The 22,260-nt window shown below is 40.5% G+C and overlaps 1 protein-coding gene across 1 annotated transcript in view; it reads left to right on the plus strand.

The window, feature by feature from the left end:
- fars2 (phenylalanyl-tRNA synthetase 2, mitochondrial) overlaps positions 1-22,260 on the plus strand; it is a 244,645-nt gene that overhangs the window by 143,147 nt on the left and 79,238 nt on the right. The window contains exon 9 of the mRNA XM_049565812.1: positions 19,539-19,699. Within this exon, the coding sequence (XP_049421769.1) occupies positions 19,539-19,699 (161 nt within the window). The remainder of the gene's footprint in view (positions 1-19,538; positions 19,700-22,260) is intronic.

The following is a 22,260-nucleotide window of genomic DNA, read 5'->3' on the forward strand; positions in this document are numbered from 1 at the left end:
TACCTCATTACTACACTTTGAGGGAATTTCCTCAACTTTGGCACAAGTGTCCCCTTAGACTTAACGATGAACTGATTAGATTTTGGTGGTCAAAGGTCACTGGCGATTATGACAAAACTTCACACAAATGTCTAATAGGACAAATTGATGAAGTGATGACAATTTATATCCAAAAAGTCAGAGGTCAGCTTCACTGTGGCATCATAATGTTCTGCATAACATTTTTCTGGCCATTACTCAACATCATATCTCAGGAATAGAAGGTGAGGGGGGTGAAAATGGTCTGTTTCAACTTTAAGCAAACATAAGATACGAAGAAATAACATCATTTAAAGTTATAATCCTTGAACTTCTTAGTCCTGGTTGATTTGGCATTACCTATAGTTACCATGGTAATGGCAGGTGTGGTTAAGTACTACAGCAAACACTCATTGAGCAGCTACTTTGCTAGAAATGCAACGTTAAAGCAGCTGTTTACAGTGCAGCCAAACAAAGTCAGGTTGTTTTAATAAAGGAGTCTATCAGTGATGGTCACAGCTTGTATCTTTATTCATGCTGCGCAAACAGACAGACAGAGGTTTGGTTTTATAAACATTGTAAGAATTAAGAGGAAACAAGATGGATGAGCAGCAGACTTTAAGGATAGAGCAGAGCAATAGAAAATGCAAAGACAGGCTGCAAAAATGTGTTAGCCAGGTGGAAAGGATAAGTGGATGGTGGGATGAAGGAGGAAGTGGGAGAACAATGATGGACTGCAGTGTGAAGCAGAGAGCTAGAATGAACGAGTGCAGGTGGAATTAAAAGAGACAAAAGGAGCGATGGTGGAAATGTGGAGGAGAAATGTATTAGGTGAGAGGGAGGATTGATCTGACTTGAGGAAAAAAGAGTAGGAGGAGGAAAGAGCAATGGAGGAAGCAGGAGGAAGAGGAGAGACTGAAAATGAGGGGATTAGAGAGGTGGGAAAGGGGAATGAGAGAAAGAAGAGGAAAAGAGCAACAAAAAATTGAATGAAAAATGTAAACAGGAAAGAGGAGAGGTGAGTGATGTAAAAGAGTGATGGAAGATGGGAAGTGTAGAAAGGAAAAAGTGATGGAGGGAGAGAGGGACAGAGAGTGTGATTGAAAGAGGAGGGGGAGCGAGTGATCGAATGTGAAAGACGAGGAGTGAATATGTGAAGTGAATCAACAATGAGAGTGAATCAGAATTAGTGTTTGACAAAGAAAATCAAAGAAGGGAAGCAGAGAAGGCAACAAACTGACCTAATCTAAAAAATGAAACAAATATTAAATAACATCACAAAAAATATAAGTTTCAGTAAAAATTCATCACTTTTATTTTTAGAAAACTGTTCTCATTACTTCTGGCTATAACAACTGCATTTGATATTATTTAAGATATCTTAACTCTTAGCAGATGCTTGGCTAGTATTACTTAAACATCAAACAGAAAAACACCTAGTTGGGCAGCCTGTTAAAATCTGTCGAATAATTATTGGTTTAGCCAAATATCCACTTGTGCTTCATGCTGCTTTCGTCCAATATTTATGGATGTTTTGGTGTTGGTTTGATCCAATATTCATTAGTGCTTTAGTATTTGTTTGGTCCACTATTCAGTGATGTTTTGGTGTTGATTTGGTCCAGTACTATTGTTTTAGCATTAGCTGAGACTTATATTCATTGATGCTTTGGCTTTGGTTTTGTCCAATATTCACTGGTGCTTTAGCATTGGCTTGGTCCAGTATTCAGTAATGTTTTAATTTGGTTTGGGCAAATATTTGCTGATTTTTTTTTTAGCACTGGTTTGGTGCAATAGTCACAAAGCTTTGTGTTGAGTTGATCCAGTATTCACGGATGCTTTTCCACTGATTTGGCCCAAAGTTCACTGGTGGTCTTCGGCTGGTTTGACCCAGTATCCACTGATGTTTTAGTGTTGGTTTGGTCCAATATTCACAAATGTTTAATTGTTGGTTTGGTCCAGTATTTAAGAGCACTTCTTCTGTTAAGGGCTAGATGTTACAATGATGCACATACTTGAGATCATGAGTGGGAGTAATAGTGCCGTCTGGGTAGGCCTGTCACGATAACAAATTTTGCTGGGCGATTAGTTGTGTCAAAACTTATTGCGATAAGCGATAATATTGCGTAATATTGTGCTTTTAAGACCATTTTTATTATTGTTGTAATTTTGCTGTTTTTAGACCATTTTTTTTAACTTGTAGCAAGTACACCATTTTAAAGAGAATTAAAACATTTATTTAACAACAGTATTTAGGAATGCAAACAAAAGAAAATATAAATATCCGAAATAAATAAATAAATAAATAGACCTTTTATAAATACAAAAAAATAGACTGTCAGTCTCTCACTCTCAGGTGTGCAGTTAAGCTGGTTGTATTTGCTCTTTTTGTTGAGATGGTTTTAGAACAAACCCAGCATACCGGCTTGTCCAAATTACTGGGCTCCCCTCTGTCATTTGGTTTAAATCCAAAATACTCCCTCAGGGGACATGGCATTTGGTTTAGGAACAAGTTCCCTGTCTTTCTCTTCACCGACAAGGAGCATAGGGAAGGCAGAGCCAAGGAGAGACGTCTATGCAGACTGAACTCTCCCCCACTGGACCGGGCAGTGCACTCTACCTCCCCCTACTCCCTCATTTTGACAAGCGAAGAGAAGGGAAAAGAAAGAAGAAACTAACAGGAGAAAAACTTACCTAACTTTAATCGAAGTGGAGTTTAAGTGGTCGATTGTTGTTGCACATACTTGAGTTGGAGCCATGTTGCATTAGGTGGGTACCCTCCTTCACTGGTGTTTTGATGATAGGCCCACGACACCTCCAGAGGGCTCATCAGCAACACCTGGCATCCCAGGCGCGGCCCCTTTGCTTCTACTCCCTGCTGTTGTGATTGGTATTTCGGGGCCCAAGTGACGTCTTCCCTCTTAATCCATAGCCACTGGCTTGCCTGTTTGGCTGTGCTCTGGATAAGATCCGTGCTGGTGCATCACTTGGTCAGATCTACACAGCTCTGGCCTACAAGGGTCCGCCTGTAGTGACGAAGATAAGGCGACAATTGGAACATCTTCTTAAATGGTCGTAATAATTATTTAAGATAGAGATACAAATATCATTACATTTGAAAAGCTTGAACCTTTTTTTTTTCATTTTTGCTTAAAAAGTGGCCTGAAGCTATGCTTGGATTCGAATTCCCATTTCTTTAAGCAGCCTGGTAGTTGAGTTGCCTACGAAGCCTCTGCAACCACTTCAACTGGGCAAACCTTTTCTTTCCAGCCACGTTGCTCAGCACCAGCTGCCAACTAGGCGTACTTAAGGCTCTTGCGTCTGTAGGACTCCTCCATAGCATCCTCCCGGGGCACAGTGAGCCCAGTGATTTAGACAAGTCGCAGTGTGGAGGACCAAAGCATTGGGTCTGGCCTGAGGTTAGTAGAAGCAGTCTCAGATGAGAGGCATCGATGCTAATTCAGATCTGCTAGTAACCTCATGTCTCATGCCCCTCCTAGTTGGCTGGTGTCTGATTTTACTGTACAGGCCTTGGTTTGCTTCGCACCTTTGCGAATAAACCCTGTTGTAATTGCCGGATGGAATGATGGAGGGGGTAGGGCATTGATGGATGTCTGTCTGGACTGCAGGGTAGCTGTTAAACACTTTAATGCCTGATTGTGCTGCCAGGTATAACAGCCTTGTGTTAGGCTTGTCTTGAAGCCAACCCGAATATGTTTCAGGTTTGCTGGAGATGGACAGAGGGGGCACGTAGGGTCTTCACCGTACCATTGGCTGAGGTTCCTTGGAGATGGCAGGAGATCGTAGGTGGCTCATATCACGAAGCTAACTTGAGATGCTTCCATGTCCCATAACTTGTCCAAGAGAACTTTCTCTTCTCAGTTCCCTTCCATCTCATCCACTGGCCTTGTTGTGCTTGAGAGATGGCTATTGCTCACTTCATTGCCTGCTCTAGGCGGTGCACCTACTCAACCACAAGGCCTTGGCGGTGAGATGGGTTGCCTTGTTCCAGGATGGTCTGCTCCCTCCAAGGCCAAGCCCTCCTTTCAGCTATGATTTGGTCCAGTAGTTTCCTTTAGTTTTTAACTTCGCTTGGTGCAATATTCTCTTATGTTTTGGCCCTCTTTTAGTTAATATTTTGTGGAGTTAAAGCCCATTTTATTCCAATAGTCTCTGGTGTTTTAGTCCTGTTTTAGTCTCATATTCTCTGGCATTTTAACTCTCCAGCTCCAGTATTCACAAATCATTTAACCCTGGTTTGGTCCAACATTCTCTTATTCTCTTATCCCAGTTAAGTCCAATAATCTGAGGTGTTTTAGACCTGTTTTATTCAAATATTCTGTGGCATTTAAGATTTCATTTGCTTCATAATTCTCTGTTTTTTAGCCTTCTTTTAGTCACATATTGTGTGGAGTAATAGCCCATTTTATTCCAAAGGTCTTTGGTGTTTTAGCTGTGTTTTAGTCCCTTATTTTCTGGCATTTTAATCCTGATTTGTTTCAACATCCATGACATCTGGTGTGATCCAAAATTCTTTTGGGTTTGATCCCAGTTTGGTCTAATAATCTCTTGTGTTTTAGTCCTTTCTTAGTCCAACATTCTTTCAGTTTGGTCCAATATTCTGCAGAGTTTAAGCCATGATTTGGACTGGTACTTTCTGATCTTTGAACCCTGATTTGATCCAACATTCTCTTGATTTTTTTACCCCTTTGGTCCAATAAACTGTGGTGTTTTAGCCCAGTTTTAGACCAGTGTTCTCTGGCATTTTTGTTGTGATTTGTACCAGTATTCTCTTGTGTATTAGCTTTGATTGGCTCCAATATTTTGGGGAGTTTTAGCTCTGATTTAGTCCAGTATAAACAGTATAAACTCTTTTAACCTTTCTTTGGTCCAACATTCTCTTAAGTTTTATCCCAGTTTTGGCCAATCATCTGTGCTGTTTCACCCCATTTTAGTGCAGTATTCTCTGGTGTTTTAGCTTTGATTTGGTCCAGTATTGTCTGGAGTTCTAGCTTTGATTAGTTCCAATATTCTCTGGTGTTTTACCTCTGATTTAGTACAATATTCATGACTCATTTAACAGTAATTTGGTTCAACATTCTCTTGAGTTGTTATCCCAGTTTGGTCCAATATTCTCTGAAGTTTCAGCCATGATTTGGTGCAGTATTTTCTGATCTTTTAACCCTCGTTTGGTTGAACACTCTCTTGGGTTTTATCCCCGTTGGGTCCAGTATTCTCTGGTGATTTAGCTTTAGTTTGGTCCAATACTTTCTGTGGTGTCTGCTGCCGAGAATTAGAGTGTAATAAATAACAAGCTACATTTGCCATTGGACTGAAGTTGTTACTTTATGTTGAGACGTTCAGGATTTATTGTTCATGATTTTTTCTTTCCTGTCTCTGCGACAGATTCTCTGAACACGAGTCTACATACAGATTGCACATTACTCACACAGACACATCACAGCAGCCATCATGCCTCACGTGATTATTAAACAATGACGTCATCGACAGACGGCGATATGGCTAAACACACATACACACACACACACAAAACCCCGTCGCCCCACCACCAAGCTTCTCTGATTGGCTGAGGGAGGGGGCCTGGCATTGCAGAGCTGTGTGAATAAAAAGAGGGAGGGCAGGGGGTTGTCTCATCACACACACACAGTGATGGTTGCTCTCGGGCCATCTATCCTCTCTTTGTGTCGTGCAATCTGTTTTGGCTGACGTCTGTGCCACACTGCAGCTCAGTTCAATGATGTTCTGCCCACACACACACACACTCACTCAGACTGACTCTTGAGCATCAGTCAGGCATCTTTCCAGGCTTTCTTCTTGGCTGCCTGTACGTCAGTGTCTCATGCGTCAGATGTGTGATTTTTTTTTCCTGTGTTGAAAGCTCTTCATTAGCCTCGGTGTCAGTTAATCTGCTGGCAGCTCTGTGGATAATGTCCTACAGCTCACTGACTCTCAGTGTTGATCCCGGTGGTTGAGATGATCCAGACGGGCTGACAGGCTAAAGATCCTCAGATCTGATGCAGCAATAGGCGAAGACTCCCCGCTCTGACACTCACAACCTGATGAATACATGCTTGAAGAGAGTAAAAAAAAAAAAAAACAACCTGCAGCCCAAGTACAAGGCTGGGAGTCTGGGGGCCTCAAATATGAAGGTTGTAGACAAGTCCTACCACCTTAAATATCCAGTTTTAGACCATTCTTACTCTGCCAAACCTGCAGTTTTTACACACTACGGCATTTAGGTTATAGACCAGCTTTAAACTTCCACTGAACAATCATTTGTATGCCTGAAAAACTCAGATTCATACACCACTCCCTCTCCTTTAAGAACCAGTCCTGAACCAAAAATCTCCAGCTTATAGACCAGTCCTACACTCCCAAATGTCAACTTTAAGACAAACTTAAAAACCATCTTATAGGCCTAGTTTAAGAGCAGTTGGATTCTGAAAAACTACAGTTTATAGACCAGTCCTCCATCCCCAAACATCAACTTCAAAGATCAGCTTATAGACCAGTCCCACACCCCAAATCTATAATCAAAATGTCAACACCAAAAATCTCCAGTTTATAGACCAGTCCTCTATCCCCAAACAACTTTAAAGTCCCACACCCCAAATATGCATAAAGACCATCTTAAAGACCAGTACTACAGCCCAAATCTGCATAAATACCAGCTTCAAGATCAGTACAGCACCCCAAATGTACAATCAAAATCTCAAATTTAAAGAGGAGTTGGATCTCCAGTTTATAGACCAGTCCTACACAGCAAATCTGTAATCAAAATCTCAAATTCAAAGAGGACTTGGACACTGAAAATCTGTAGTTTATGGATAATCCTACACCCTCGAACTTCAATTTAGAAGACCAGCATATAGACTAGTCCCACACCCAAATCTGCAATCAAAATCTCAGGTTTAAAGGGGAGTTGGACATCGAAAATCTCTAGATAATAAACCAGTCCTCCACCCCCAAACATCAACTTTAAAGACCAGCTTATAGACCAGTCCTACACCAAAAATGTACAGTCAAAATCTGAAGTTTAGAGAGAAGGTATACATCACAAATTTACAGTTTATAGATTAGTCTTACCCTGGCACTAACCCTCTGGGGAAAACAGTTACGGGTCACTAAAAGAGCCATGGAAGAACAGCCATGACCCCATATAAAAAGGTTTTATTGTTTGCAGATCTAGATTACTTCAGAAATGTTGATATGATACATATAAAATATGTAAATGCATGGCATTTATGGTTTGCAGAAATGTCCAATATCAGCGTTGCAGCATTTTGGCGACTGGGCTGTCTACTGTTGGTGAATTTCACATAAGTTGTCAAACTTGGTGAGAAAAGACAAAAACATTCAGACATGTTGTGTCTTTTAATTAGGATGTTGTGAGATTTCGTGGATGCTACAAAGGTTCTCACTTGACTCTTCCATGTCTGATCAGGTTGGTATGAAATCAAAAAAACTTAAACGTAACCACAAGTAACATATACTTTTGTGAAATGATTAAAACAAACTAGATGCCAGAATGATCTTTATCATCCTTTGCCATATCCCTCTGGCTTTCTCACCTGTTTTTTGTACTTTTCATTCATATTATCACTTCTCTCCACATCTTATTTTTAAGTCCCCTCTTCTTCTCTTTCTTCATGTTCCTCCCCACTGTTGGTTTCACTCCCTCCCTAATAAAACATAATTTTCCATCTCTTTCTCTCTCTCCTCCTCCTCTTCTCCTCTCGTCTGTCTCCATTCCTCCTAATTATATTTGCCATGAATATATTTATGACTGCATTATTAGAGACTGTGCGGTGGCGGCGGCGGTTGTGGTTTTAAGCCGCAGGATTGTGATTAAGTGTAATGATTACATAGGCAGCCGTGACAGAAAACACCACTTGTAATTAGACAGGGCAACTGCAGGTTTCTGCAAGTGGAATCTGAGACTTTTTTTAATGCCAGTTCAAATATAATTTACAACCTGATCCACCCAACAAATGAGAGTAAAACTAAAGCAAACTAAGAATATAGAAAGCTGCCAGTGAAACCAGGGGGATTTCCCACAAGACAAGCAAGTGTATTATGAAGCCATTTTTTTAATCATCTCATGCAACATTAAAGAAATTAACCCCCTTGACAAACTTATCTTTTAGACTTGGAAGTGTTTTTGTCTAAGTTGGAAAAAGGAGCTCACATTAAGTCTCAATAACTAAGAAAGGATCTTTTACTGGCTGAGAGTCTGCTGCATTGAACGTTGCTGATTTTCTCCTCACCAGATATTTTTCAGTGCTGTCAATTATAAAAATGTTGAATACTGAAAAAAGCTCATGATTCACCAAATCTGAGTCTTTGAGGTGTGATAGGAAAGAAAACATTAACTGGGTGACTAACTCAAGTGACTTATCTAATTGCTAAACTTTTTATTCCTTCTAATATCTGGAATTGTGGAAACAACCACGTAAGACCCTTTCAGACCTTAACTATGTAATTTCATACTGCATATTATTACTATACAGCACGTACCATGAACCGATCTGAAGTTTAAAACCTGTATGTAATTCTGAAGGATAAAGTATTGAATTGTGATAATTTTCACCTGAAAATGTAATGCCTCCGGCCACAGCTATCGCCTTGGCACAGGCATTATGTTTTCAGGTCTGTTGTCTGTCACATTCTTGTGAACGCTATATCTCAAGAATGCCTTGAGATGTTGTCAGATGTGTCACAAATGATTACTAGGACTCGAGAATAATCTAATCAGATTTTGGTTGTGAAAGGTCAGAGTCACTGTGACCTTGTGTATGTCTCATTCTTGTGAATGTGGTATTTCAAGAACACCTTGGGGGAGTTTCCTTAAATTTGGCACAATGACTCAAAGATGAACTGATTAGATTTTGCTGGTCAAAGGTCACCGACGAAAGGTAATTGGTAGCCTCTTCCTTCTCATTCTTGTGAACATGATATCTCAATCTTAAAGATATATATAAACTAAGCACAAAAAGTAAGGAAATTTGTGTTTGGTAGATTATTTCTTTGTTGTAACAATGCTTCTTTTTGGGATGAGCAGCAGAGCTGAGTATGTGGGTTGCGCCCATGAAAAATTTGCTAAATCTTCTCTGCTAATGCCAAACAGCTTTTTTTGCTGTTGCTACTGACTCTTGTTTTGAGCTACTGGTACCCCCAGGTGCTGACAATCAGGTGCCTGATTGGCACCTGATTGTCAGCACCTGTGAGCATGGGCCCTGCTACAGTAGTCAGTTGGTGTCTGCTTCAAGAATCGGCATGCCACGTTTGACTGTAAACTTGAGGTTCAAGGAGTATAATTGGTCCAAACACTAGTCCAACAACTGGAGGTTTTGGACGTTAGACCAACGCTCCACTCGGCTTAATCTTGGCAAGATGTCCATCAATAAGTCCAACTGGCAAAAAAAAAAAAAAAAAGATTCCCACACACTTACGTCTAGTAAAAGTAAAACACTGCATAGATGTAAGTGGGTGTAAGACCAGTTAACAGTTTATAAACTGGAGAGCTGAGTTGCAGTATACTGGGACTTTGAGTGTTAAAAAAAAAAAAAAAAAAAGACAAAACTTCATAATAACATATAAATTCAACATATCTGTGGTTTGCAGAAATGTACAATGCTAATATTTTTTGGCGACTGGGTGGTAGGAGAAAAGAGGGCCCTTCAATTGTAAACATGGAGAAGAGAAAAAGCAATGATGTTTTATTTGATTTCAGTGAACCTGTAACCATTTTTGCTTTAACTCGCAGGTCAGGAACATTAAATTAACCTCTCCCGCATGTTGTCATTGTTCGTCCAAAATGTTTTGTTGCTTCTTTACAAGTTTTCAGTGGGATCATTTAGTCCAAAACCTGTTTCTGTTTTTGTTACTTCCAGGAACAGCTAAAATGTTAGCTAATAGATTTCAAGTTACTGAAATGTGTAACGCTGCTACATTAGCGTAGAGGAGTTTCTGTCAGCAGAGGAAGCTGTTAAATAAATGACTCTGCAGATGAATGCAGCGTTTTGAAGACTTTGCACTAAAATAGCCATTAGTTTATTCGTCTGTTTGGTCATCTGTTTCATTATGAATTTGATTTTATGCCTCCATGAAAACTGTAATGTATTCATCATAGTTTTTTTCACGTTCCATCATGAAAAACATCAATAAATGTTTGTTTTGTCATAGTTTCTATTGACGACAGAGGAGACAAATATGAGATCAAGAGCCAGATAAAGGAAAAAGGATAAAAGCAAGTGGTGGCAGAAGACAGAAGCTGGAGAGAAAACACAGTGGAGACAGACAGTATTGAGGTGAGGAGAAGAAAGGATGGGAAGCAGGAATACAGTGAAGGAAAATTCTTGGAAAAAGAAATGACAGAAGAGGAAAAGGAAAGATGAAGGTTGAGACAATAGAGAAGACTTGCAAGTGAGACAAGAAGGGAAGACAAATTAGTGGAGGAAACAAGAGAAGGAAGGAGGTGAAGGAGGAGGAGCAGAAATAAAAAGAGAGAAGAAAGGGCACAGAAGAGGAGGACAAGGAGGAGACGGGTCACAGATCTGATTGATTGTGCGTGATCATGAAGTGGAGATTTATTCCAGCGTGTTCCCTCATCTTCCGCAACCCCCTGACCCAATGCTCATTAGCATAGAAACCACATTCCCCATCTGCTTATTGGACCAGGAGCGACAAGACCAGGATGTAAAGCAGGAAGTGTGTGTGTGTGTGTGTGTGTGTGTGTGTGTGTGTGTGTGTGTGTGTGTGTGTGTGCACGGGCGCTTTGTGGACTCAAGCGCACACCTACGAGGGGGGGCAGGCAGGTTACGCATCAACATAATAAGCAGAAGCATTTCCAATCAAAGCAGGTAATTCTTCCTCCTGCTCGCTTGCTCGCTCGCCATACGCCTCTTGCATTTTTGTGTGTGTGTGTGTGTGTGTGTGTGTGTGTGTGTGTGCTCGTGGGTGTGTTTGTTCATTAGTGGCAAGCCATTTGAATGCCCCCACGCACAAATATTTAGAAAAATGTCCAGATTACATCCCAAGCCTCTCCTCCCACTCCTCACCCAGCTGCTGACCTCGGAATATGAGTCTGAAAGCCAAATAACAGCCTGTGGCTGTGGCGCTGCTGCACACAACTAATTATTCCTGCAGATTTGTGTAAAAGTCATAATATAGGAATGTAATCTCTCCCTCATTGGCTCTTTTTCTTTCTGCAGCGACACACAATGTTTCTCTACTGGGCTCAGTGTGACCAGCAGCATATTAACTAAACCTGCTGGTGGAAAACCCAACATGTACCCATCCAAACGAGCATCAGGAGAGCATGGGTTTAACAAGTGGAGCTATTTTAGCCCTGGTAACCAAGTCATTGTTTTGAAAGTCATGAGTAAGTCTCATGTCTTTGCACTCAAGTCCCAATCCAAGTCTGAAGTCATAACTGATAAGTCCCAAGTCAAGTCCAAAGTCCTAAACTTAAATTTTTGAGTCCTAATCAAGTCATACTGTGCTCTTCATCAAATGTAATGCCATTTTAACAACAGATTTATAATCTTTTAAAGCTGCAAAAATTCTGAATTCTTTTAAATATTTGTATTTATTTGTTAAAACAAGTTTGTTGGAAGTTCGACGGCATCTCCGTCTGTAATTTTCAACCTGCATCTTTTGTATACTGCAGATTGTTTTTCGAGGACCAGCACATAGTTTTTGTGTGCAATTGAAGTTATCATTGGTACCATATGTTTCCAGCTGGCGCACAGTAACGTAACATTAATTCCTCATGGTTCTCTATTGCAGCTTTATTAGATGCTGTCGGATTGGCTCAAACAAAGTGCATCTGGGGAGTTAAGCGTGACTTGCTGGGAATGAATAGCATTGGCGTTCGTTCATTCAAGAAATTAATTAATTTATGGCACACCTTTTAGACAACAGACTTTTAATCTTTAGTGTTGGGGGAAGGTATTTAGTATTTTCAAGTCAAAAGGCCCAAGTCCAAGTGAAGTCACTAGTCATTGGTGTTAAAGTCATCAAATTTGTGACTTGAGCATAGACTATAAATATATTATTCTGCTGTGAAGTTGGACATTTTAAAATGGGGGTCTGTGGGGATTGACTGGCTTCTGGAGCCAGCTTCAAGTGGACTTTACAGGAACTGCATTCTTTGACACTTCCATGTTGGCTTCATTTTTCAGCCCTGGAGGTTGCCACTTGGACTTGAATGTGCCATTTTTAGCCACACCTGCTCTTTCTGTAGTTTCACTATTTTTCCTGATGAAATAAATGCTGTTTGAACACAAGGATATTAAATATGTTACTCTGAGATCTGTAAAATAAAGTCTTCTGTACTGGCGATTAAGAGTGAAAACATTGTCCTGTAAGTGACCCTGGAACTTGAGAGACTGATGCAGGAATCATAATAAGTATTTCAATTTGAAAGAATATCCTCTTCCTGAAATGACTTAGTTATCTTCAGAATCAAACCCCACATTTCACTCTCTGGCTAAATGCTTGCTGTTGTGCATTTTTTAAACTACGGATCATGACCCAGACAGAGGTTACAGGCTCAGGAGGGTCGGCACATCAGAAAGGAAACAGGTTTGTCTCAATTAGTCTTCATCCCAGAGAGAGAAACCACTTCCCTCTCATCTGGGTCCCAGACTGAAAATGCCTGAAATCCTCCGAATTACCCATAATCCTTTATTCCACCGAGTGTTTGCCCTTTGCTTTGACCTGCCTTTAAGCGGTTGAATAGTTTTGTTCTGAAATGAGAAATCTGCTGTTTGAAAAACTTCACTCTGTCTGCAGCAGAATGATTGATAGCACAAAGTAAAGATGGAGGCCTCTTAAAGATCCTGAGTGACTTAAACTTATAGACTGAGAGATTATTTTAATAATGAGAGAATTTCTTGAGTTTTATAGGTTTTTACCTTATAGCCTGCAGACACTGACCTGGAGTCAGTCATGTTTTGATCTGTTTGATGAATTTAGAATTAATGGAACAGAAGCAGATTTTACAAAATTAATTTATTTCAATATAAGCTTCAGAAGGTTCCCTGTTTTTCTTTGTTTTACTAGATAATAAATTTAACATGTATCATGTTCAAAACTACAAGAGATTAGAAATTCAGGATTACAACCAACAAAACTAAATATCAATAAAAGAGTAACTGCATAAAAACTAAGATGTACTGTGTATTAACCCAGAAAATTATAGATTCACCAAACCATGAAAACAAATTTTTATCCCCTCATCTTCTCTAACCATTTGTCAGAGCAAAACAAACCTCTGACTGATGACTCTGGTTTTTAAAACACAAGATTACACATGGTCACTATACTCCATGTAAAAAAACAACCCAATCACCAGAATAAATGTTGGCATGGTACATTTCTGCAAACCATGGATACATTACATTTTTACATTTCTTATTATGTAGCGGATTTGCTGAAACTTTACTGTGGTTGATATGTGGTTAGTTTTAGGAACAAAAACCTCTTTGTTATGGTTTGGAAAAGATCGTGTTTTGGCTTTGAAATTTTCATGGTACCTTCATGGCTGAGCCTGGTGTGTGTGGAGTTGTGTGCAGTTGATGTAGGAGGTATGAGACATTAGCGTGCCGGGTGTGGTGTGTGACGTCAGACGAATGCGCCCCAGGAAGAAAGTGAGGCATGTGCTCTGTTGTTTACATCGAGCAGCCACAGTGAAGAAGCCTACGCAGTTCTGCATGCTGTTTTTGAGTTATTTCCCTCTATGTAAAAGTCAGACACTGATGAGAGAGGCTGTGCATCATCCCTGCAGTGCTGAAAATAAAGTGCCGGTCTTTAACACAGACGAAGTCCCGTTGTTTATGTGTTGTTGCCACAACGAGCTAACACAAGCTAAAGGAGCTAATGGTCTTCGGAGGTCCCTTTACTACGGTTCAGGGGTCTGCCAGCTTGGTGTTGGTAACACTTATTTATCTTATTTACACAATGGCATGTCATTTATGTCCCTACACGGTGTGCCTCTAAAATCCTCCTCTGCTCTCTGTGTCGCGCACGGCGGAGTTCGGCCCTGATGCGCGCACACACACACACACTCACAGACACAGGTGAGCGCACAAAAGCGCTGAAGAGCTCGTTCCCTTTCTTGAGAACGAGTTCTTCAGCACTCGCTGCCATGTTGTTTGTGTATCAAGCGTGTGGGGGGGGGGGTGAGCCCACTCTGAACTACATGAGCCCAGCGTGGAGCGGGGGTGGCAGATTTTAAATAGAAACTCAATTTTCATTCAAACAAATCGGCCTAAACTACAAATACGAATTGATCAATAAAATAGATTTATCGCCCAGCCCTACATGCCACCATTTTCATCTGGTGACTGGGCTGCAACAAAAAATGATATCTGCCAACTTATTCCACAGAGGTTGAATATCAAGAGCTCAGATCAGTTTCTTAAAAATACTAATAGTAATTTTACAAACAAAAGAAACTCAAACTTCAAATTTGATTATTATTTTGTTTTTTGAGATCTGTCATTAATCGCTTATTCAGTTGTGTACTAGCAAAATGACTCACGCTTCAATTAATCAATCATTTGTCACATGCAATTATAGAAGTTTGCGGGTCTGGTAGTGGGGGACGGGGGCCTATCAGGGTGCTCCCCCGCCTCCATTATTACATTTTCAGGAGGGGGTGAGCAGACTGTGTCACATAGGAACTTCCCTGCTCCTGGGCCCTCTGCTGGGTTGGTTAGGAGCCCCTTCTCCTTTGGGTTGGAGGAGGAGAAAGACATTCTTGGCCCTTAGCAACCCACATGGTTCCTTGTGCCTCTCTTTTCTGATTTCAGGGAGGTGGTCGATAGTCGGGTTAAAACGCCAACAGCGGAGGCATATGGCAAGCCGTTTTAACATTTAATCACTAAGTCCGACTATCCGGAATTACCATTATAGATATCTATAACGTCATTTTGACTAGTAGTAATGTCATTGTGACTAGTATGAATTTTAATTTAAGATATCTGTAACGTCATTCTGACTAGTCAAAACTACAGTTACAGATATCTATAATGTCATTCTAACTAGTCAAAACTGAATTACAGATATCTGTAACGTCATTCTGACTAGTCAAAACTACAGTTACAGATATCTATAATGTCATTCTGACTAGTCAAAACTACAGTTACAAATATCTGTAATTCAGTTTTGACTAGTAAGATTCAAACTATTTTTGCCATTCATGTGTATGGTGTTTGTCATTATAGATATCTACAATTACATTATGACTATCTATAATTCCAGTTTGAGATATCTACAACGTCATTTTGACTAGTCATAATTCGAATTCAAGATATCTACAACATCATTCTGACTATCTGAAACTCAAGATATCTAGAAAGGACCATGTAGATATCTTCAATTGATGATAATTAAAGATATCTTGAACTTGAATTATGACTAGTCAAAATTAAATTGTAGATATCTCAAACTGGAATTACAGATATCCACAATTCAGTTGCAGATATCCGCAGCTACATTGGAGATATTTATAATGACAAACCCCATACACATAAATGGCAAAAATAGTTTGAATCTTACTAGTCAAAACTGAATTACAGATATCTGTAATTAGAATTTAATTACAGATATCTTGAATAAGAGTTTTGACTAGACAAAATTATGTTACAGATATCAGTAATGAATATCCAGTCTAGCGATTAAATGTTAAAACGGCTTGCCATAGAGGCATGCTGGTTGCGGCTCTGTTGTTGTATGACTGTGGTTGGCTATCGGGGTAGGAGAGGCTGTGGGCCATTGCCCCCCATGGATCAGGTTTGGTTGCCTTGGTGGCGCTGTCAAAGTTCTTCATGAGCAAAGCAAACTGCCCGAGTAGAAACTGCAAGGTAATGGATTGGTTGTTGGGAAAAATGCATGGAGCCATAGCAGTCCAGACGCAGCTGGCAAACACGCATGCCATACTGCCCCTATACCAGCGCCATCTGGTTGGCCAGCTAGAGGAGGGGTGTAGTACGGATCTAATAGCCGAACTTCAACGTGTCTCCTCACTTCTTCCAAAGTTCATGAGAGAGCAGGGTGAAGCGGCTTGCAGTGCTATGGCAAGCTTTTGCGTGGTCAGGCGCCATCTCTGGCTATCACCATCCATGCTGCAGCCAGAGGATAGGGCATGTGTGCTCAAACTGCTTGTTCAGCCATCTGCCTTGTTTGGGCCTGATGCATCCATGATGATTCAACAGGGCCAGTTAGCCCATCACTGTGCCTAGGAGGTGTCACGCACCTTGAAGCGAGGTCAGGGCTGGCAGCGACCTCAGCCACAGCAGCCAAAGCAAACTTAGCCTGCTTGGGGGCAGGAAGATCTGCGGGGCCGGCTGGATGCAGCACAGCACTGCAAGTCTAAACGCCGCAGAGGACATAGTAGTGGCCAGGGGCCAACCAAGCCCACACCTCAGTCCTGACGTAACATAACCCCCAGCCTTCACTTGCCCTCAGATGACATGGGAGGCTCTGGGAGCAGACCCCTGGGTTGTTTCAACAAAGACCCAGGGGTATTGTTTACAGTTCTGAAGCGCTCCTCCTCTGACGCGGGTGGCAGCATTTTCCATTATTGTCAGGGTAGGCAACTGGTTTGCAACCGTCGCCCTCAAGGACCCCTTTTTTCAAATCCCAATCTGGGAGGGGCACAGGAGGTTTCTCAGGTTTGCCTTCAAGGGAAGAACCTTCGAATTCTGTGTCCTCCCCTTCGGCATCTCACTGGCACCCAACATCAACAAGAAAAAGCGCAGTCTCCAGCCTGCACAAGCCACCCAGTTTCTAGGCATGTGGCTGAATGCCAGGGCTGGGTTGGTGATGCTGTCACAGGAGAGCCAGGTTGATATAAAAGATAAGTAAACGTGTCAATTTGACCACAGGAGGGTTATTTTTTTTTTTTTGTCCATTAGCTGTATTGAATTCATTTACATTTTTTCTTGTTTCTTACAGCAGCTGGAGGAAGCAAAGTGCCTGTATGGGAATATTTTGCAGAAATTAGGAAAAAGACGTAGCTGTTCAGTACGACAGTCAACAGTTGTCGCTAATAAAGGCAAAGATTGACAGCGTTGAATTTTTTTTTTTCGGGGGGATATCAGCTGATTAATCGGCTAGCTTTTTTTTTTTTTTTCTACTCCAAACTATCGTTATCAGCCTTTAAAAATCCACTGTCGTTGACCTCTACTTGGGACTTGCCCAGTCAGTGATTCAGATCATGCACAGTGCTCGGGCACCGTCTACAAGGGCTGCATACTCTTACCGCTGGGAGCTTTTTGCATCATGGTGCACAACTAACCAAATCGATGCACTGACATGTGCAGTCCCAGAGGTGCTCCAGTACCTGCAGGGGCTGCTTGAGGTGGGAAAATCACCTTCAACCCATAGAGGCATGGAGGTGCCTTACCCAGCCAGGGTGGTTATTGGCCTGGCAGCAGGCTGGCCAACTGAGTGGTCTTCCTGCACCCAGCCCCTGCGTCTGGCAGGGTTGGTCGTGCTTATGGTTGCATCTGGCACCTGGGCATCGGTGCAGTGGCACACAGCTTCTGGCATAGTCACAGGCCATTGAATGTGCAAGATGTTGTACATTTATTTATAGTTCATTGGTGTTTTTTCATATATACACACCTATTTGGTATTTTCTGTTGTTAATGCTCCTGGTGGCGGGGATATCTCATTTGAATACATTCGCGCCACGTCAATAACTTACCAAACTTGCCTGCTGGGGCGGCCTCTAGCTCAGCGAGTAGACTGTCTGCCTCATGTAGTGAGTCCTTCACAGTGTGTCATCCCCATTTTCTTCCCCCTTTTCCTGTCACTTTCTAGCTGCACTGTAATAAAGGCAACAAAAGCCTAAAAAATAATATTTGAAAAAAAAACAAGAAAGAAAAGAAAAGAAAAACAAACTAACCCACAAGTTTGCAAAAGCAAGAACCCAAACTAACTTTTCTGTGTCTTAATCTCTTCCTTTAAACAAAATGCCAGAACACATCATCTGTCAGTGCCCTCTAAAATAGGACACATATGAACACTTTCTGATCTGGAGCCTCTACCACCACGTGGACATTGTTTGTCAGGGTCTTCAACACCCGTTAAAAATGACAAATATTATATATATATATTTTTTTTGTTTGTTTGTTTGTTTTTTTGCTCTGCCACATTTATGGACATGAAAACTACTTCTTAATCTCAGAAAAAGATGGTGGTTATGGTTAAAGGCATATTATGCAGGATTCTTAAAAAACAATGTATGGACAATGGCGCATTGAAAAGGATGCTACAAAAATCACAGACACGGGGATGAAAAACACAAATATAGCGAGGCAAAACACAAAGTGAACAAAAACTGGGGTTGGCTTTTACTTTCAATTTAGCTGACAATACTGTTTACAAACAGTAACCCACAGTCCTGCATAATATACCTTCAAAAGAAAATGATGTTGACTTCAGGTAGGATTTTTCTCTCAATTTTGTTAGTTTACCATATTTGAAATTAAGTTATAATGCCGAAAAGTTTTTTTAAAATGTTTGAGCAGGAAATATGGTATCTTTAACAGGTGGAACAATGCCAGTAAGAGTCAATAAAGTGACTGACGGGAGCCCCTAAAGTTCTGGAAGGTTGCATTAGTGCCCGTGAGCAGCACATTTTATGCCTGCTGGTTGCATTAAGGGAATCACACTCACTGACATGCTGAGTGGATACAGAGTGCAGGAGAATTTCCCTCTTGGGCAATCAATAAAATATCAAACAATAACTGAGATAATACAAGCATGTGAGTGGGAGGCGAAGGTTGTATATATTTATTGACTGTATTAAGTTGAGTTGAATAATAAGGAGGAGTCCTGTTTCTACATAACTGAGTCAAATCAGCAGGAACACTGATGGTAGATTATTTGGAGCAGACCTGTTGTTCTGTTTAGCTTCACTCATTTTTATTACAATTTTTTTTTTTTTTTTTTTTTTGAGTTTTTTGTTACCTTGTGGACATTCTTCCAGCTGTGCTTACATTTGGCAGTGAAACCTGCAGGGCGTCTTCTTGATTTTCTGCATGACTTTTTAATCCATATTTTTACTTTTGTCTGCAGTTTTACGTGAACACAACATAATGTCCATTCCAAATGGTGTAAGCTTGTGTTAAAGCTCCATTACATGATTTCTGGCCACTAGAGGGCACAATATGATATATTATCATTTTATAAAGAGGCTATTGCTAATATTTTAGCTTAACCCTAACTATACAGGCATCCAGCAGACACAGAGCAACATTAGCATTCATTTAGAGTCATGTGTTTGTCCACCTGATGAATGTATTCTCTCTCTTTTAGCTCTGTTTTTGGTCTCCACCAACCTCTGAAGAAAATATGTGTGTCTTTAGCTGCTAAATGCTCCACTATATTTCTATTTGTCTGCTGGAAACACTGAGACTGAACCAGACAATGGATGGTATGTTAGCATGGGAAGTGAAAGTTAATTTGTTGTGTGTTTTTTGCAGCGGGGGCAGGGAACAAAGCGGGCTGGGCATTTGGTCTCGGCCTGGAGAGACTGGCCATGGTCCTGTATGGCATCCCAGACATCCGGCTGTTCTGGAGTGAGGACGAACGCTTTCTCAAACAGTTCAAAGTGACGGATATCCAGCAGCCCATCTGCTTCCAGGTACAAACATGGTGCTACTAAAAACGTGTGTAATGTATACACTGAATGAATAGTTTTCTATGTATAAGAGGCTGGATATGTAGTCTGATGGCAAAACATCATCAAAGTAGAGCAAGACAGTCTTAACTCAAGATTCGTTTACATTCCAAAGAATTTAACTGAATCTTATAGTTTTCCTCCTCCTCTAAGGCTCGGGGTTCAACCTTCTTTTCTCATATTATAAAAATAGTTTATTTAATAATAGACTACGTGAGGTATCCATGTTTTTTTTTTTATTTACATGCCACTTATTATTATGCTAGATATACAAAAGCTTTGAACAAATATAATAATAACAATAACCAAACTTTATTTTTATAGCACTTTTCTTAACAAACTTAGGAGTCCGTAAAAAGCAGATTAAAACAATATTAAAATTAAAAACAGATATAAAAACACAGTGGGATTACAAAAAAGTTCAGTTTTAGATGGTAATAGGAATATACAATTTTTTTAATTATAGTTACTGCTTAAATTGTGACTTTGATTGGTATTTTGTAACCATGGTAACTTCTGGATGACAAAACCTCAACATTGCACTTGAAACTGATGTTTTTTTTTTATCTTTTTCATCGATGGTGTGAACATGCCCTGAGTGGTTACACTGCAGCAGATTTCATGTTGTTCAATGCAGGGCCAGTGTCAAAAACTGTTTTTCCCATTCATCAGTTCTACACAAAAACATTGGAAAATAGGGTCCAGGTTGAAAAAGATGCAGTTTGCTTGTTTTGCCATCACGATGTTGCATAAATGTTTATCATAAACTGTCCAGTGAGCAAATGTTTCCTCTCATTATTATCTTCTCTTCTTCCTGTTTATTATTCTGTGTGTTTGGTCATCCATTAGTTTCTCTGCCTGACTGAGTGTTCAGCTCAACATTTACACTCAATAACCTCTGCCTTCAAGCACTTCCATCTCCCTACATCAACCGCCCACATGCTCACTGTGTGTGTGTGTGTGTGTGTGTGTGTGTGTGTAACCATTCATCAGTTCATCTGCAGTAGAAATCAGTAATGAGTAATAACTAGTAGAACTAGAAAGGTGATGACTTAGTTGCTCCATTTTTACATCAGATGTCAAACTGATGCAAGAGCAGTAGCTAACCATCTCTACTTGTCACAAGTTCAGTTCATTTCACTTCAGTTTTATTTATAAAGCCCAGTATCACAAATTAAACTTGCCTCAGAGCAGCATACAACATCCCTCTGTCCTTTAACCCTCACAGTAGGTAAAAAAAACTCCCCCAATTAAAACCCTTTGATGGGGAAAATGTAAGGAAACTCTGGATGAGCAACTGAACAGGGATCCCTCTCCCAGGACGGGCAGACATGCAATATGTATAATAACAATAGTATTATATGATAGTATGATATATGACAGTACCTGTATGTGACAATTATAAGATGTAAATAACAATAGTAAGGGCATGGCTAATAATAATAATAGCAGTAGTAGTAGTAGTAGTATGCATTAGGCAGGACCATGGCATGAGCACAACCAAAACCCACAATCTAGGCGCAACAGCGATCCATGGGAACCTGTGAGACGAGAAAGCACAAAAGCTCTGCGGAAGAAGCCAAGTTAGTAACATGCATCAGTCTTTCCCACAGCATCTTTGTGCTTTTCATGTTTGAAAAATGTTTAATTTTTACTGATAAAAACACGAGTGGTTTGTTATGGTGAAGGGCTACACTTAAAATACGGGGAAAGATTAGTGGTTAAACATTTCAGTAATCAAAAGAAAAATGGCTAATGTACTGATCTGCCTCTGGAGGGCTATTTTATTATTTTAAATCATGTGCAGACAAAATATTCTTTTAAAACTCTCTCACAAACACCATAACAGATACGCAAAACAATACAAAATACGCAATACGAAAAGACAACAAAAGGTAAGACTCAAATTAATTACACACAGACACAAATTACTGCTTTCCTCCTTGCTTCCCTCCCTCCCCCTCCATCCCTCATGAATCAGAGCATTTAATTTTAGGCAGCTTCGAAAGGAAGATTTCAAAAGCCCTCTGGTAGTTGAATGCCTCTGGGACAGAATTCTCAGTAGGCGCTCCAGCCGGTGCGCTACAGAGTGACGTTCATTTACCGGAGGCATTTTATATCTGGCCGATTTTTGGAGACTATGGCGGAGCAAATTATACTATGGCGGGCCGCCATAGTCTCATCAGTGTATGGGAAACACAGTAATGCATTATTGGGACATTAATGTTTTCAAAGAGGGAGAGGAGAGAGGACCTCAGTGTATCATAGGAAGTAGCCCGGCAGACTAGGTCTACATCAGCCTAACTGGTCCAAGACAAGCTTGAGCCAGCCCTAACTATATTCTGTTTTAAAGAGGAGAGTCTCAAAGTCAACATTCAAATATCTTGTTTTGTCCAACGAGCAGTTGGACAAGATCTGCAGTTTATCATGATATAAAACAAAAAAGCAGCAAGTTTATTATCATAGTATTTCAGATGTAGACTACCCCAAATTGCTCCATTAGTATGTGAGAGTGTGTTAATGGT

This window comes from Epinephelus fuscoguttatus, linkage group LG21, assembly GCF_011397635.1.
Source record: "Epinephelus fuscoguttatus linkage group LG21, E.fuscoguttatus.final_Chr_v1".
NCBI classification, from domain to species: domain Eukaryota; kingdom Metazoa; phylum Chordata; class Actinopteri; order Perciformes; family Serranidae; genus Epinephelus; species Epinephelus fuscoguttatus.